Consider the following 17387-nt stretch of genomic DNA (forward strand, 5'->3'; position numbering starts at 1 on the left):
AGGGGTGACAGATGGCACCTGGAAAATCGGGTCACTCCCACCCTAATACTGCGCTTTTCCAATGGGCTTGGAAAATGGCACACCAGGAGATTGTGTCCTGCACCTGGCTCGGAGGGTCCTAGGCCCACGGAGTCTCGCTGATTGCTAGCACAGCAGTCTGAGATCAAACTGCAAGGCGGCAGCCAGGCTGGGGGAGGGGCACCCGCCATTGCCCAGGCTTGCTTAGGTAAACAAAGCAGCCAGGAAGCTCGAACTGCCTGGAGCCCACCACAGCTCAAGGAGGCCTGCCTGCCTCTGTAGGCTCCACCTCTGGGGGCAGGGCACAAACAAACAAAAACTCAGCAGTAACCTCTGCAGACTTAAATGTCCCTGTCTGACAGCTTTGAAGAGAGTAGTGGTTCTCCCAGCACTCAGCTGGAGATCTGAGAACGGGCAGACTGTCTCCTAAAGTGGGTCCCTGACCCCCAAGCAGCCTAAATGGGAGGCACCCCCCAGTAGGGACAGACTGACGCCTGACTCGGCCGGGTACTCCTCTGAGACAAAACTTCCAGAGGAACGATCAGACAGCTGAATTTGCGGTTCACGAAAATCCGCTGTTCTGCAGCCACTGCTGCTGACACCCAGCCAAACAGCGTCTGGAGTGGACCTCTAGCAAACTCCAACAGACCTGCAGCTGAGGGTCCCATCTGTTAGAAGGAAAACTAACAAACAGAAAGGACACCCACACCAAAAACCCATCTGTACATCACCATCATCAAAGACCAAAAGCAGAAAAAAACTACAAAGATGGGGAGAAAACAGAGCAGAAAAACTGGAAACTCCAAAAATCAGAGCACCTTTCCTCCTCCAAAGGAACGCAGTTCCTCACCAGCAACGGAACAAAGCTGGACAGAGAATGACTTTGACGAATTGAGAGAAGAAGGCTTCAGACGATCAAACTACTCCGAGCTACAGTAGGAAATTCAAACCAATGGCAAAGAAGTTAAAAACTTTGAAAAAAAATTAGACGAACGTATAACTAAAATAACCAATGCAGAGAAGTGCTTGAAGGAGCTGATGGAGCTGAAAGCCAAGTTTCAAGAACTATGTGAAGAATACAGAAGCCTCAGTAGCCGATGCGATGAACTGGAAGAAAGGGTATCAGTGATGGAAGATGAAATGAATGAAATGAAGCGAGAAGGGAAGTTTAGAGTAAAAAGAGTAAAAAGAAACGAACAAAGCTTCCAAGAAATATGGGACTATGTGAAAAGACCAAACCTACGTCTGATTGGTGTACCTGAAAGTGACAGGGAGAACAGAACCAAGTTGGAAAACACTCTGCAGGATATTATCCAGAACTTCCCCAATCTAGCAAGGCAGGCCAAAATTCAGATTCAGGAAATACAGAGAATGCCACAAAGATACTCCTTGAGAAGAGCAACTCCAAGACACATAATTGTCAGATTCACCAAAGTTGAAATGAAGGAAAAAATATTAAGGGCGGCCAGAGAGAAAGGTCGGGTTACCCACAAAGGGAAGCCCAACAGACTAACAGCTGATCTCTCGGCAGAAACTCTACAAGCCAGAAGAGAGTGGGGGCCAATATTCAACATTCTTAAAGAAAAGAATTTTCAACCCAGAATTTCATATCCAGCCAAACTAAGCTTCATAAGTGAAGGAGAAATACAATCCTTTACAGACAAGCAAATGCTGAGAGATTTTGTCACCACCAGGCCTGCCCTAAAAGAGCTCCTGAAGGAAGCACTAAACATGGAAAGGAACAACCGGTACCAGCCACTGCAAAATCATGCCAAATTGTAAAGATCATCGAGGCTAGGAAGAAACTGCATCAACTAATGAGCAAAATAACCAGCTTACATCATAATGACAGGATCAAATTCACACATAACAATATTAACTTTAAATGTAAACGGACTAAATGCTCCAATTAAAAGACACAGACTGGTAAACTGGATAAAGAGTCAAGACCCATCGGTGTGCTGTATTCAAGGAAACCCATCTCACGTGCAGAGACACACATAGGCTCAAAACAAAAGGATGGAGGAAGATCTACCAAGCAAATGGAAAACAAAAAAAGGCAGGGGTTGCAACCCTAGTCTCTGATAAAACAGACTTTAAACCAACAAAGATCAAAAGAGACAAAGAAGGCCATTACATAATGGTAAAGGGATCAATTCAACAAGAAGAGCTTACTATCCTAAATATACATGCACCCAATACAGGAGCACCCAGATTCATAAAGCAAGTCCTGAGTGACCTACAAAGAGACTTAGACTCCCACACAATAGTAATGGGAGACTTTAACACCCCACTGTCAACATTAGACAGATCAATGAGACGGAAAGTTAACAAGGATACCCAGGAATTGAACTCAGCTCTGCACCAAGCGGACCTAATAGACATCTACAGAACTCTCCACCCCAAATCAACAGAATGTACATTTTTTTCAGCACCACACCACACCTATTCCAAAATTGACCACACAGTTGGAAGTAAAGCTCTCCTCCCCAAATGTAAAAAACAGAAATTGTAACAAACTGTCTCTCAGACAACAGTGCAATCAAACTAGAACTCAGGATTAAGAAACTCACTCAAAACCGCTCAACTACATGGAAACTGAACAACCTGCTCCTGAATGACTACTGGGTTCATAATGAAATGAAGGCAGAAATAAAGATGTTCTTTGAAACCAACGAGAACAAAGACACAACATACCAGAATCTCTGGGACACAGTCAAAGCAGTGTGTCGAGTGAAATTTATAGCACTACATGCCCACAAGAGAAAGCAGGAAAGATCCAAAATTGACACCCTAATATGACAATTAAAAGAACTAGAAAAGCAAGAGCAAACACATTCAAAAGCTAGCAGAAGGCTAGAAATAACTAAAATCAAAGCAGAACTGAAGGAAACAGAGACACAAAAAACCCTTCAAAAAATTAATGAATCCAGGAACTGGCTTTTTGAAAAGATCAACAAAATTGATAGACTGCTAGCAAGACTAATAAAGAAGAAAAGAGAGAAGAATCAAATAGATGCAATACAAAATGATAAAGGGGATATCACCACCGACCCCACACAAATACAGTCTGCCATCAGAGAATACTACAAACACCTCTACGCAAATACACTTGAAAATCTAGAAGAAATGGATAAATTCCTTGACACATACACCCTCCCAAGACTAAACCAGGAAGAAGTTGAATCTCTGAATAGACCAATAACAAGCTCTGAAATTGTGGCAATAATCAATAGCTTACCAACCAAAAAGAGTCCAGGACCTGATGGATTCACAGCCGAATTCTACCAGAGGTACAAGGAGGAACTGGTACCATTCCAACCGATAGAAAAAGAGGGAATCCTCCCTAACTCATTTTATGAGGCCAACATCATCCTGATACCAAAGGCTGGCAGAGACACAACCAAAAGAGACAATTTCAGACCAATATCCTTGATGAACGTTGATGCAAAAATCCTCAATAAAATACTGGCAAACTGAATACAGCAGCACATCAAAAAGCTTATCCACCATGATCAAGTGGGCTTCATCCCTGGGATGCAAGGCTGGTTCAACATATGCAAATCAATAAATGTAATCCAGCATATAAACAGAACCAAAGACAAAAACCACATGATTATCTCAATAGATGCAGAAAAGGCCTTTGACAAAATTCAACAACCCTTCATGCTAAAAACTCTCAATAAATTAGGTATTGATGAGACGTATCTCCAAATAATAAGAGCCATCTATGACAAACCCACAGCCAGTATCATACTGAATGGGCAAAAACTGGAAGCATTCCCTTTGAAAACTGGCACTAGACAGGGATGCCCTCTCTCACACTCCTATTCAACATAGTGTTGGAAGTTCCAACCAGGGCAATCAGGCAGGAGAAGGAAATAAAGGGTATTCAATTAGGAAAAGAGGAAGTCAAATTGTCCCTGTTTGCAGATGACATGACTGTATATCTAGAAAACCCCATTGTCTCAGCCCAAAGTCTCCTTAAGCTGATAAGCAACTTCGGCAAAGTCTCAGGATACAAAATCAATGTACAAAAATCACAAGCATTCTTATACACCAATAACAGACAAACAGAGAGCCAAATCATGAGTGAACTCCCATTCACAATTGCTTCAAAGAGAATAAAATACCTAGGAATCCAACTTACAAGGGATGTGAAGGACCTCTTCAAGGAGAACTACAAACCACTGCTCATTGAAATAAAAGAGGATACAAACAAATGGAAGAACATTCCATGCTCATGGGTAGCAAGAATCAATATTGTGAAAATGGCCATTCTGCTCAAGGTAATTTATAGATTCAATGCCATCCCCATCAAGCTACCAATGACTTTCTTCACAGAATTGGAAAAAACTACTTTAAAGTTCATATGGAACCAAAAAGAGCCCGCCAAGGGATTGCCAAGTCAACCCTAAGCCTAAAGAACAAAGCTGGAGGCATCACACTACCTGACTTCAAACTATACTACAAGGCTACAGTAACCAAAACAGCATGGTACTGGTAACAAAACAGAGATATAGACCAATGGAACAGAACAGAGCCCTCAGAAATAACACCGCATATCTACAACTATCTGATCTTTGACAAACCTGACAAAAACAAGCAATGGAGAAAGGATTCCCTATTTAATAAATGGTGCTGGGAAAACTGGCTTGCCATATGTAGGAAGCTGAAACTGAATCCCTTCATTGCACCTTATACAAAAATTAATTCAAGATGGATTAAAGACTTACACGTTAGACCTAAAACCATAAAAACCCTAGAAGAAAACCTAGGCATTACCATTCAGGACATAGGCATGGGCAAGGACTTCATGTCTAAAACACAAAAACAATGGCAACAAAAGCCAAAATTGACAAATGGGATCTAATTAAACTAAAGAGCTTCTGCATGGCAAAAGAAACTATCATCAGAGTGAACAGACAACCTACAAAATGGGAGAAAATTTTCACAACCTACTCATCTGACAAAGGGCTAATATCCAGAATCTACAATGAACTCAAACAAATTTACAAGAAAAAAACAACCCCATCAACAAGTGGGCAAAGGACATGAACAGACACTTCTCAAAACAAGACATTTATGCAGCCAAAAAACACATGAAAAAATGCTCATCATCACTGGCCATCAGAGAAATGCAAATCAAAACCACAATGAGATACCATCTCACACCAGTTAGAATGGCCATCATTAAAAAGTCAGGAAACAACAGGTGCTGGAGAGGTTGTGGAGAAATAGGAACACTTTTACACTGTTGGTGGGACTGTAAACTAGTTCAACCATTGTGGAAGTCGGTGTGGCGATTCCTCAGGGATCTTGAACTGGAAATACCATTTGACCCAGCCATCCTATTACTGGGTATATACCCAAAGGACTATAAATCATGCTGCTGTAAAGACACATGCACATGTATGTTTATTGCGGCACTATTCACAATAGCAAAGACTTGGAATCAACCCAAATGTCCAACAACGATAGACTGGATTAAGAAAATGTGGCGCATATACACCGTGGAATACTATGCAGCCATAAAAAAGGATGAGTTCATTTCCTTTGTAGGGACATGGATGAAACTGGAAATCATCATTCTCAGTAAACTATCGCAGGGACAAAAAACCAAACACTACATGTTCTCACTCATAGGTGGGAATTGAACAATGAGAACACATGGACACAGGAAGGGGAACATCACACTCTGGGGACTGTTGTGGGAGGAGGGGAGAGGGATAGCATTAGGAGGTATACCTAATGCTAAATGACGAGTTAATGGGTGTAGCACACCAACATGGCACATGTATACATATGTAACAAACCTGCACATTGTGCACATGTACCCTAAAACTTAAAGTATAATAATAATAAAATAAAATTTAAAAAAGAAAAAAAAAGAAAGAAATTGAAGAAAACACAAATAAAGGGACAGATATCCTGCGTTCACAGATTGGAAGACTTAATATTTTTAAATGTCCATACTACCTAAAGCATTCTACAGATTCAGTCCTATCCCTGTCAACATGACAATGGCATTTTCACAGAAGTAGAAAAAATAATCCTCAAATTTATATGGAATCGCAAAAGACCTAAATAGCCAAAGCAATCTTCAGCAAAAAGAACAAAGCTGGAGACGTCACATTTCCTGAATTCAAAATACACTAGACATCTAATAGTCATCAAAACAGCATGGTATGGACATTTTAAAAAGACATATAGACCAATAGAACAGAATAGAATATCTAGAACAAAATCCACATATTTACGGGCAACTGATGATCAACAAAGTTGCCAAGAACATACAATGGGGAAAAGAGAGTTTCTCCAATAAATGGTGTTGGAAAAACCTGGATATCCACATATAGAAGAATAAAATTGGAACCTTATCTCCCACCGTATGCAAAAAATCAATTAAAAATGGATTACAGACTTAAACGTAAGACCAGAAACTGTAAAATTACTAGAAGAAAACAGGGGGAAAGCTTATTGATATTGTATGGGAAATTACTTTTTAGATACGACCCCCAAAGTACAGACAGCAAAAACAAAAATAGACAAATGGAATTACATCTAACTAAATACCATGTAAAACTGCAAAGGAAACAATTAACAGAGTGAAGAGACAGCCTGTGGAATTGCAGAATATTATGGGACCTCAAAAAACTTTTGGAAAAATGGAATTAAAAGATTAAAATATAAATTTTATTTATCAACATAAGCTCCACCAAGTTTAAGATACCTTTGTGATACTAGCCATTTAGTCCATCCATAAAGAACCGAGGAATTTAGCCATGTCAATGCAATCTTTTTCACATTTCACATTAACTGAGGAAAAATGGGTGCCTTTTACAGATTTTTTAAGATTAGGAAACAAAAAGAAGTCAGAAGGAGCCAAATCATGTCTGTAAGGTGGATGCCTAATGTTTTCCCATTGAAATTCACAAGATTACTTTTGTTTGATGAGAGGAATGAGCAGCAACATTGTTGTGGTGAAGGACACTGGTGAAGCCTTTCAGGCATTTTCTCCTGCTAAAATTTTGGCTTTCTGAAAACACTCTCATAATAAGCAGACATTATCATTCTTTGGCCCTCCAGAAAAATCACCAAGCAAAATGCCTTGAGCATCCCAAAAAAACTGTTGCTATGATCTTTACTCTTGACAGAGCTGCTTTTGCTTTGACTAGACCACTTCCACTTCTTGGTAGCCATTGCTTTTATTGTAATTTCTCTTTGGGATCATACTGGTAAAGCCATGTTCGTCTCCTGTTATAATTCTGTGAAGAAATGCTTCAGGATTTTGATCCCACTTGTTTAAAATTTCCAATGAAAGCTCTGCTCTTATCTGCCGCTGATCTGGGCACAGTGGTTTTGGCACCCGTTGAGTTTGCTCCACTTCAATTTTTTCAGTCAGATTTGTATAAGCAGAACGAATTCAGATGTCTATGGTGTTGGCTATTATTTGTACTATTAATCATCACTCCTCTTCAATTAGGGCACAAACGATTAATTTTTTCCTCACAAATTGTTGTGTACAGCCTGCTGCTGCAGATTTCATCTTCAACATCATTTCGTCCCTTCTTTTTTTTTTAACAACATAATGAGTTTATATTTAATATAGTACTTCTCACCATGGGGATGTTATTCAATTAATTAATATAAAGTTTTTTAACATTAAATATCTTCTCCATTTCAATGTAAATATAAAGTGTTTCTTTAAAGCAAACCAAGTACCACATGTTCTCACTTTAAGTGGGAGCTAAATGATGTGAACTCATGAACACAAAGAAGAGAACAATAGATACCGAGGTCTACTTGAGGGTGGAGGGTGGGAGGAGGGAGAGGAGTAAAAAATATAACTATTGGGTACTGGACTTAATACCTGGGTGATGAAATAATCTGTACAACAAACTCCCATGACATGAGTTTACCTATGCAACAAACCTTCACATGTACCCCAAACCTAAAATAAAAGTTTAAAACGATAAATATAAAAATAAAGGATTTTTTTTTACATTAACTCTTTTCTCCACTTCAATGTTAGATACACTGAAAGCATTTTTCTAAATGTTTTTTCTCCAGAGATAAAAGCATCTATGTTTGGCTATTTGATATCTAAATACAACATTAACTTGGGCAATAACAAAAGTCTAATGAAAATATGGAGAAAAGACTCCTCAATGATTCAGGAGGCAGTGATTATAACTGAACAGTGGTGATTTCTTAGAATTCTGGGCAAGAACTTCCTTCTTCCTATTTCATGTGCTTCTTTTTTTTTTTTTTTTTTTTGAGACAGGATCTTACTCTGTCACCAAGGCTGTACTGCAGTGGTGTGATGATGACTCACTGCAGCCTCGACCTCCTGGGTTCAAGTGATCCTCCCACCTCAGCCTTTCAAGTAGCTGGGACTACAGGCGCATGCCACCATGCCCAGCTTAGATAATTAGAAAACTATGAAATATTACTTATATAAATGTCAGCCATCTTACTTCTTGAACCCCCTTTCTAAGCAGCAAATACAAATTATAGGTTTCATTTTTCAGTGCATTATTTATTGTAAGGAAAACATTTTTTCTTTTACATAGCAATTTGCTCTCATTTCACGGAGAACAACTAAGAACGTGGAACTCTCCTACTTACTGTTTCTTGGAAATTTTCAAACACCAAAGCTCAAGTTTAGCCTCACTAGTCCAAAGGTTTTCAGGGCCAAGTTTGATTTGGGATGCCCTTCAAAGTCATATCTGTCCATTTCTCTTTTGTGCACATACCCCCAAGCAAGCACAAATGCCTGTAATGCTGAGAACCACACCCAAAAAGACAGCAATTGCATCTCTGGCTTCTACTGCTTCAACAACAGGCAGCAACAAAAGCAGTAAAATGAGGACTAAGAGCCATTGTGTTGAAACAGAAGTCTTGATGGTGGAATGTTGATGGCTGAATCTTGATGGCTGAAGTTTCCAAAGAAATAGTATATATATAATTCTATCTGACTGGAAATGTTCCCTTCCTGGAGCTCTGGATGCTGAGGCTAAGGGGTTCCACATGACACTGCCTTCCAGGAAGCAGCCATTACAGGAATCTCATTCCTTCTTAAAAGGAGTTATCCATTTGAAAATTTCTGATTTCTTTGGGGCATTGTCTCCATGAATGCTCTCTTTTCTTTCTTTCCTTTCTTTCTTTTCTTTCTTTTCTTTCTTTCTCTTTCTTTCTTTCTTCTCTCTCTCTTTCTTAAAAGGAGATCTAGTGTACAGCTTGGTAACTATAGTTCATAATACTGCATTGTACAGTTGAAATTTGCTGAGAGTAGATATTAAATATTCTCACCACACACACACAAAAAAGGCAACTCAGACAACTGGACCTCAGAGTAATCTAACAGTTGCTAAGGGAAGTTGTACTCTAGAGAAGTATTCCAGCTCATAAAGGAAAAGTAAAATGACACAATTAGAATACTATTATTTTACAAACACTGATGAAATAAAGAATCCAGGCAATGATCACTGATGGCTGCTAATATCGCAAAAAGCAAAACAACTAACATACGAGACCCCTGATGGACATACACCACACCACCTGTGAAATACTTCTGCCAAAAAATCTGGTAAGAGCCTTTAGAATCTTAATTACTAATTTGTAGGAAATACAGAGAACACAGAAAAAATAAACATGTTAAGGAACAGGGACGCAAACAGCAAAATTCAAAATGCAGGAAACTACCTGACTTCTTTAACAAATACATTGCAAGGAAAAAAAGGAAGAAACCTAGGATTAAAGTAGACATAAGAGGCACCTTAATCAATCACAGTATATAGGCCTTGACCAATCAATTGTATAAGATTTTATGAGACAATCAGTGAAATTTGAACAATGTGTGTTTGATGATTACTAATAAAATTCTGTTATAATGACATGTGAGGAAAAAAATGGTAACTATGTGAGGTAATGGATATGATAATTAACTTGATCGTAGTAATCATTTCACAGTGTATATATATATATATATATATATATCAAAACATCACATTGTACACTATTAAATACATACAATTTTAATTTGTCAATTATACCTCAATGAAGCTTGAGGGGAAAAGAAAGTAGTAGGAGGTCTTCTTACAGCAAAAGGGAAACAGTGAACTTCTCAAGTGTTTATCAGCCACAGAGATGTCTGATACTGCTGTAGGTCAGCAGTGCTAAGGAATACAGTTAAATGACTTAGAAATAAAACTACCAGAGATAAATGAAAAATCACCCAGAATTAAGAATATGACTAAGGTTTGGAAAGGAGAGCATTTTTCTCCCAGGGAAAAAAAATCTGTGAAGTCTTTCTGGTTAATAAATGTAACCCTAAAGCCTTTTGAGTTGAACTTATTTGTATTAATATGCAATTCTTCTTTGTAGAATACTAATTTGTTACAATGAAATTTCTGTATACCTTTTCTGAAAAGCCAAATTCAGCATAATATATGTCCTAATCATTAGATAGGACTTTAAGAGCTAAACACAATTTAAATTCCACCAGAACAATGGAGGCCACTAACAAGTTGTCTAGATTGTGAGGGAAATTTCTGTATCAACAGTCTTTTCTCCTCTACTTAGTCCTGCCTTCTGCCAGGAGCAGACATAGGAGCTCAATACCACAAGACTTACAAAAGAGGAGGAGAAGGAGGAAAAAATGGTATTTTATTAAACAAACAAAAAAACTCTTAAACATATTATTTCCAAACCTTGCATTCAGATTTCAAAAATCTGAAATTTTGTATTTTATAAGGGTCTAAGCGAATTTGTCATTTAATACATTGAGGCAAATACGTTGACAATCCACAGTAAAGCGAGCTGAAGGAATTTTAATTTCATTCATAATTACAGCAGCTTTCTCATAACCTGTGGTATCTCTAAGGGAACACGATCAAAAGAGTGTGGCAGAAAGCAAGGAGAGCAGCAGCTATTTATGAACTTTTCTTAGCAAAAGAAAAGGCAGGAGGGTGATAAAAACTCAGAAAGGTCCTGCACTGAGATGTTAACAAAAATCAAGGGAAATAAATGAGCTTTTTAAACAATACCCACTACCACTCTTTACGTTTAGTATTGTTCTAGGCTTCAATTTCAATGAAATTCGAATATACTACAGCATTTTTATATATTATCATTTGTGAAAAATTAGGTTTTTACTTTTAGACTGAATGGGTACTTCCAAATTATATATAAACTCTAGTCTAAGATATTCACTGTTCTCAAAAGAGTTAAGCCTGTAGAATGTGTACTCATTTTCCATGACCTCCTTCTGGTATAAAATTTACAGAAAACGGTGCTTAATTAGCAGCTATTCATCTCTGCTTGCATCACCAACTGCTGCCAACAGTTTTTTTAACACGTGGATATAAAGCATGAAGAAATTATTCCAAAGGGTCAGGCGCAGTGGCTCACACCTGTAATTCCAGCAGTTTGGGAAGCTGACGTGGGAGAATAACTTTAGGCCAGAGTTTGAGACCACCATGGTTTATATAGCGAGGCCCCGCCTCTACAAAAAAAAATGTTTTTTTAATTGTTCTAAAGATTGAAAGATGTAGATGTTTGTTTTTATGACATTTTACTTGGGAACTTAGTAAGTAATCTATGCTTGATCTGACTGTGATAAATTTTAGAATAAACTAGTGGAATGGCCACAAGAGAGTCCATCACGTAGAGATAGCAGCAGCAGTTTTCGTTTGTTAAGCAGTTTCTATTTTCCAGGCATGTTACTGAATACTCTATAATACATGCATTATCATATGTAAACCCCACAACAATTCTAAATAAAGTGTCACAATATTTCACAATTTAACACTAATGTCTTAGATGACAACAAATTCTGACAGTCAGTCTACTACTAGAAAAACTATTCACTGTGGTACAATTCCTACAGTTAATAATATTGATAATTATTTTTGCCTCTTTTTAAACATTAAAATATGATAATTCCTTTTAAAACATTTGTGAATATTTCACCAGGTTATTTTTATATTCCCAAAAGATGTGGAAGAAAAAATGAAGCAGAAAGATTAAAATCATATGTAATTACTAGGGCTAAAATTAAAGTTTTCTTCTTTTCTTCAATATTATTCTAGTGATGTGAACACAAAGGACTCATAATACACTGGTGCTATATAAATTTGTTATTTATTTAGATTTTTATGAAAATATCATTGTGGGTCCGATTATATTCCTACAAATATAGCCATTAAGATATTCTAGCTTATAATATGGATGTCTCATCACCGTATTTTCTTTCCATGAGATTCTTTAGAAAATGATAACAGATAAGAAGTCAAAAACCAATGGCATATATGCAAATAACCTACAAGTCATGCCATGTCAGGCCTCAGCCTGCTGTTATGACCAGTTCCTGGAGAACATTTATTTTTATGACTCCTATCTCACCCTCATTCTTGGCATAAACTCCAAGCTCACCTCTCCTCTAGTCTTAAGCTTCCAGAAGCCATCCATGGCACCAGCATTCTTTTTTTTTTTTTTTTTTTTTTTTTTGGACCTCGCTATTCCTGCCTTCTTGGCATACTGGTCTTTTGATACATTGATGCCATAAACTTTGTGAGTGTTCTACTCCCAAATACTGTCAAATACGGGAATAGAACTCCAGCCTGCTCTATTAGGAATAGTTCTTTATATAGAGTTTGATCAATCTTTGGGCTCTAAAAAGTCTCTTATGTAAGTTATTTGCATCAACATTTTGCTAGTGATAGATATGCCTGTGAGTGTAATAATCTCAGTGCCCAGATTTGTATTTATTTTGTTAAATGACAAACATCATATTCACAAAAGTTAGACTATAGTTAAAATAATCATAGGAGTATCCCCAAATAACTAGAACTAATCCTGCACTCAGAAAGGGTAAACATTTAGTGAATTGATTTGATATATTTTACGCCATGATCCTTTTTTTTTTTTTTTTTGAGACGGAGTCTCTCTGTCGCTCAGGCTGGAGTGCAGCGGTACGATCTCGGCTCACTGCAACCTGCGTCTCCCGGGTTCAAGCGATTCTCCTGCCTCAGCCTCCTGACTAGCTGGGATTACAGGCCTGTGCCACCACACCCGCCTAATTTTTGTACTTTTAGTAGAGATGGGGTTTCGCCATGTTGGCCAGGCTGACCTTGAACTCCTGACCTCAGGTGATCTGCCCACCTCGGCCTCCCAAAGTGCTGGGATTACAGGCGTGAGCCACCATGCCCAGCCTATTCCATAATCTCCTGATATTCAAAGCACTGCACCTTATGTGACATCTCCACAAAAATACATTTTTCACATGTATTCATTTAACTAACAATTATTGAGTATCTACTGTGTGTCAGAATCTGTGCTGGGCCTAGGTTTTCAGTGAAACACAGGGTTCTTGCACATTTCCTATATTTTGGTATAATTTTCTTGATATTTCCAGATAAAGCACAACACTCCAAATCTTAGTATAGTACTCAGCATACAGTGTTAAATATATACTTACTTGACTGATATTAAAATGCCAAAATTCATCTAAGACTAATAATTTTAGCCAATACTACTCCCAATCACACCTCCACCTTATACTCTGGTGTTGCCAGACAACAATAAGTATCAAAGCAACAACAACAAAATTTTCTATACTCTTGATAGAGATATAAAGGAGGAATGGAGAGAGAGCAGTAAGTTCTCATATTAAGAAGAGAACACTGGTCAGGCGTGGTGGCTCATGCCTGTAATCCCAGCACGTTGAGAGACTGAGGCAGGTGGATTGCCTGAGCTCAGGAGTTTGAGAACAGCCTGGGCAACATGGCGAAACCCCTTCTCTACCAAAGATAGAAAAAATTAGCCAGGCATGCTGGCACATGCCTGTGGTCCCAACTACTTGAAAGGCTGAGGTCAGAGGATCGCTTGAGCCCAGAAGGCAGAGGTTGCAGTGAGCAGAGATCATGCCACTGCACTCCAGCCTAGGTGACAGAGAGAGACCTGAAAAAAAAAGAAGAAAAAAAGAAAGAAAGGAAAAAAGAAAGAAAGAAGGAAGGAAGGAAGGAAGGAAGGAAGGAAGAACACATTTTTCTATGAACTGACAATGTGTAAGAATAATAAACAATACATGTTAAAAGAGTAAATAAATATAGCATGTTGGCTTCTGAAGTCAGAGAAGGTTTAAACTGCCAAAGTACTCTACAGTAAATATTAACTGACATCTATGATAATATTCCTGAATTTACGTTCAGTTTTTTGTTTATGTTACCTAAGCCAGAAAGAACTTTCTTCATATTTATTATTCTTCTGGGTTCCTACTCCAAAGTTGTAACAGAGATGATGAAGACTTGAAGTCTGCAATACAAAAAAAAAAATGCGTTAGATTCATGATTTCCTTAAACCCCAACACACTTTGGGAAGCCGAGGTGGCAGTGAGCCATGACGGTGCCACTGCATTCCAACCTAGGAGACAGAGCGAAACTCTGTCTCAAAAAACAAACAAACAAAAACATACTTAATGTGTCCTATACATCAAAATAAGCTTCCTTATCAAAACTTCTCAATTTGTATAAAGAAGAACTGCAAAACATTCAGGTTGGAGAATTAGTTATGTATGAAAAAGTATTACAATAAATTACTAATAGAAGTTAAAAGATGCTTTGTAACAGAAAACGAGAAACCCAATCATTGCCCAGCCAAAGGGCAGGCTAAAACCCTGCTTTTGGTTGCCAGATCCAGTTAAAGGCACTAGAACAGGGAGTATATTCAAAGACAAAAAATCACTATTGACGAGGAGTGAGGTTGGGAAATGAATGATTTTTTTTTCAAAATTGAGACAACTTCAAAAATTCTGAAGTTCTAAAATATGTCCAAAGCACTATCTAGTCAAAAGACTTATTTAGAAATAGTTTCATGGACACTCTTTAGCAACAACAATCATTTTCTTTACATAAATTAGCATTGAGATGAAAGTAGGAACAAGCATATGAATGTTGCCTTAGGAATCAGCATCTCAGTCCCTGCATTAATGCCATGTTTTACATAATTTTCATCTCTCAAAATACTGGGAAATGGCATAGGAGAAATTTTGATGCTAATAATTTATCCAAATATCCCCTCAGTATTTATAGAAACCACCTATCTAGAGAATTTGATTATACCCATATAAAAAGTCCCTTATAAGTTTTACCCGAGTAAGACTACAGAAGCAGATCCTCAACTAAGAATCCAAGATCTGAAGCAAGTTATTCATAAGTAATGTGTAAAGACCTGTCTTGCTTCAAAAAGTTTCCCTTTGAATTACAGTACATTCAGATAGCAGAAGTTCAATATGCATGTCTGAGCACATCAGACCTACTATATATTTGAATCTAAAATAAAGAATAGGCCAGGCACGGTGGCTCACACCTGTAATCCGAGCGCTTTGAGAGACCAAGACAGGTGGATCACTTGAGGCCAGGAGTTCAAGATCAGCCTGGCCAACATGGCAAAACCCCGTCTCTACTAAAAATACAAAAATTAGCCAGGCGTGGTAACAGGTGCCTATAATCCGGGCTGCTCAGGAGGCTGAGGCAGGAGAATCTCTTGAACCCAGGAGATGGAGGTTGCAGTAAGCCGAGATCGTGCCACTGCACTCCAGCCTGGATGACAGAGTGAGACTCTGTCTCAAAAAAAAAAAAAAAAGAAAGAAAGAAAGAATGAGTAAGACCAAGTATTTGATAGCACTACAAAGTGACTATGGTCAATAATAATTTAATCATAAATTTTAAGCTGGGCACCATGGCTCAAGCCTGAAATCCCAGCACTTTGGGAGGCCAAGGTGGATGGATCACTTGAGGTCAGGAGTTTGAGACCAGCCTGGCCAACATGGTGAAACTCTGTCTCTATTAAAAATAGAAAAATTAGTTGGGCGTGGTGGTGGGCACCTGTAATCCCAGCTACTTCGGTGGCTAAGGCAGAAGAATCGCTTGAACCCGGGAGGCGGAGGTTACAGTGAGCTGAGATCATGCCACCGCACTCTGGCCTGGGCAACGGAGAGAGATTCCATCTCAAAATAATAATAATTATTATTATTATATAAATAATATACATTTAAAAATAACTAACATAGTTCAGTTGGATTGTTTGTAGCACAAAGGATAAATGCCTGAAGAGATGGATAGTCCATTTTCCATGACGTGATTATTATCAATTGCATGCTTATATCAAAACCTTAATGTACCACGTAAATATATAAATCTATCATATACCCACAAAGGTAAAAATTTTATATTTAAAGAAGTAAAAGAAAATAAAATTGCAACACATTTCTCAATAGTCACATCAGAAGCTAGATGAGAATCTAACTGATGTTTTCAAAATACTCAGCAAAAATTATTTCCAAGTCCAAATTTTATATCCAGTGAAAGCATAAATTATGATGGTACAATAAAAATATGTTTAGACATGCAAACTCTTCAAACGATTTTCATCTCATGCAACCTTTCTCAAGAAGCTACTGGAGGATATGCCCCACAAAATTTAGGGAGTAAAATCAGAAAAAGAAAGACATAGGATTCAAGAAACAGGGTTACAATCTATGAGGGAGTTGAAAGGAATTCCCAAGTAATGGAGGAAGAAAATCTCAAAACGATAACTGAACAGGATGCTTACACAACAATCTGTACAGATAAGAGAAGATCAGAAACTATGACAGTTATTCTTTAAGCAAGTGAAAGTGATAAAATAACTAATACATTCTAACATACTAAAAAGAAGTTTACATAATTAGGGAAGAAATAATACCAAGTACATGAAATACTAAGTAACCAGGAAAACCAATATAATTAACTCCAGGGAAAAACAAACTTTTGTGCAAGAAAAGAAAAGAAAAGAAATCATGGTACTTTATATGATTCAACTATGATAGTATTCATATAAACACTGGAGTGTAAACACTAAATATTAATCTAACCAAAGTTATGGTAAACTATATAGAGATGATGGAGTGACAGGAAGTAAGCATATGTGTTGGGGGTAGAGGGAAAAAGAAAAGAAACTAAATTCACCTTCTAAAGTGGGAAGTCAATATATAATATCTAAAAGTAAAAATATCAAGCAGCACAGCAGTATAAGAACACTATGTAGATACATGGAGGTAAACACAAAAAGAGCCAACTAAAATAACTGAAAGTAGCTGTTATGTGAGATAAAAATAAGTCCAAAAGTCAGTATGGGTACTGGTGATCTTGGTTTTCCGGAGTTAGTTTTGTTTTGTTTATTGAGATAGAGTCTCACTCTGTCGCCCAGGCTGGAGTGCAGTGGTGCGTTCTAGGCTCACTGCAACCTCCGCCTCCCAGGTTCAACCCATTCTCGTGCCTCAGCCACCCGAATAGCCAAAATTATAGGCACCCGCCACCAAGCCT

General features: G+C 37.9%; 2 protein-coding genes across 2 annotated transcripts in view; both read right to left on the bottom strand.

Moving 5' to 3' along the window:
- TEX11 (testis expressed 11) overlaps positions 1–17387 on the bottom strand; it is a 363344-nt gene that overhangs the window by 276766 nt on the left and 69191 nt on the right. The window contains exon 5 of the mRNA XM_058441322.1: positions 14252–14337. Within this exon, the coding sequence (XP_058297305.1) occupies positions 14252–14337 (86 nt within the window). The remainder of the gene's footprint in view (positions 1–14251; positions 14338–17387) is intronic.
- LOC116812214 (small integral membrane protein 30-like) lies at positions 8745–12492 on the bottom strand. Its single transcript, XM_032757949.1, has 2 exons — positions 12427–12492; positions 8745–8957 (listed from the first exon to the last, which is right to left on the bottom strand). The coding sequence occupies exons 1-2, from the start codon at positions 12490–12492 to the stop codon at positions 8745–8747; spliced, it is 279 nt and encodes a 92-aa protein (XP_032613840.1).

Source organism: Hylobates moloch, unplaced genomic scaffold (assembly GCF_009828535.3).
Source record: "Hylobates moloch isolate HMO894 unplaced genomic scaffold, HMol_V3 SCAFFOLD_7, whole genome shotgun sequence".
Taxonomy (NCBI): Eukaryota; Metazoa; Chordata; class Mammalia; order Primates; family Hylobatidae; genus Hylobates; species Hylobates moloch.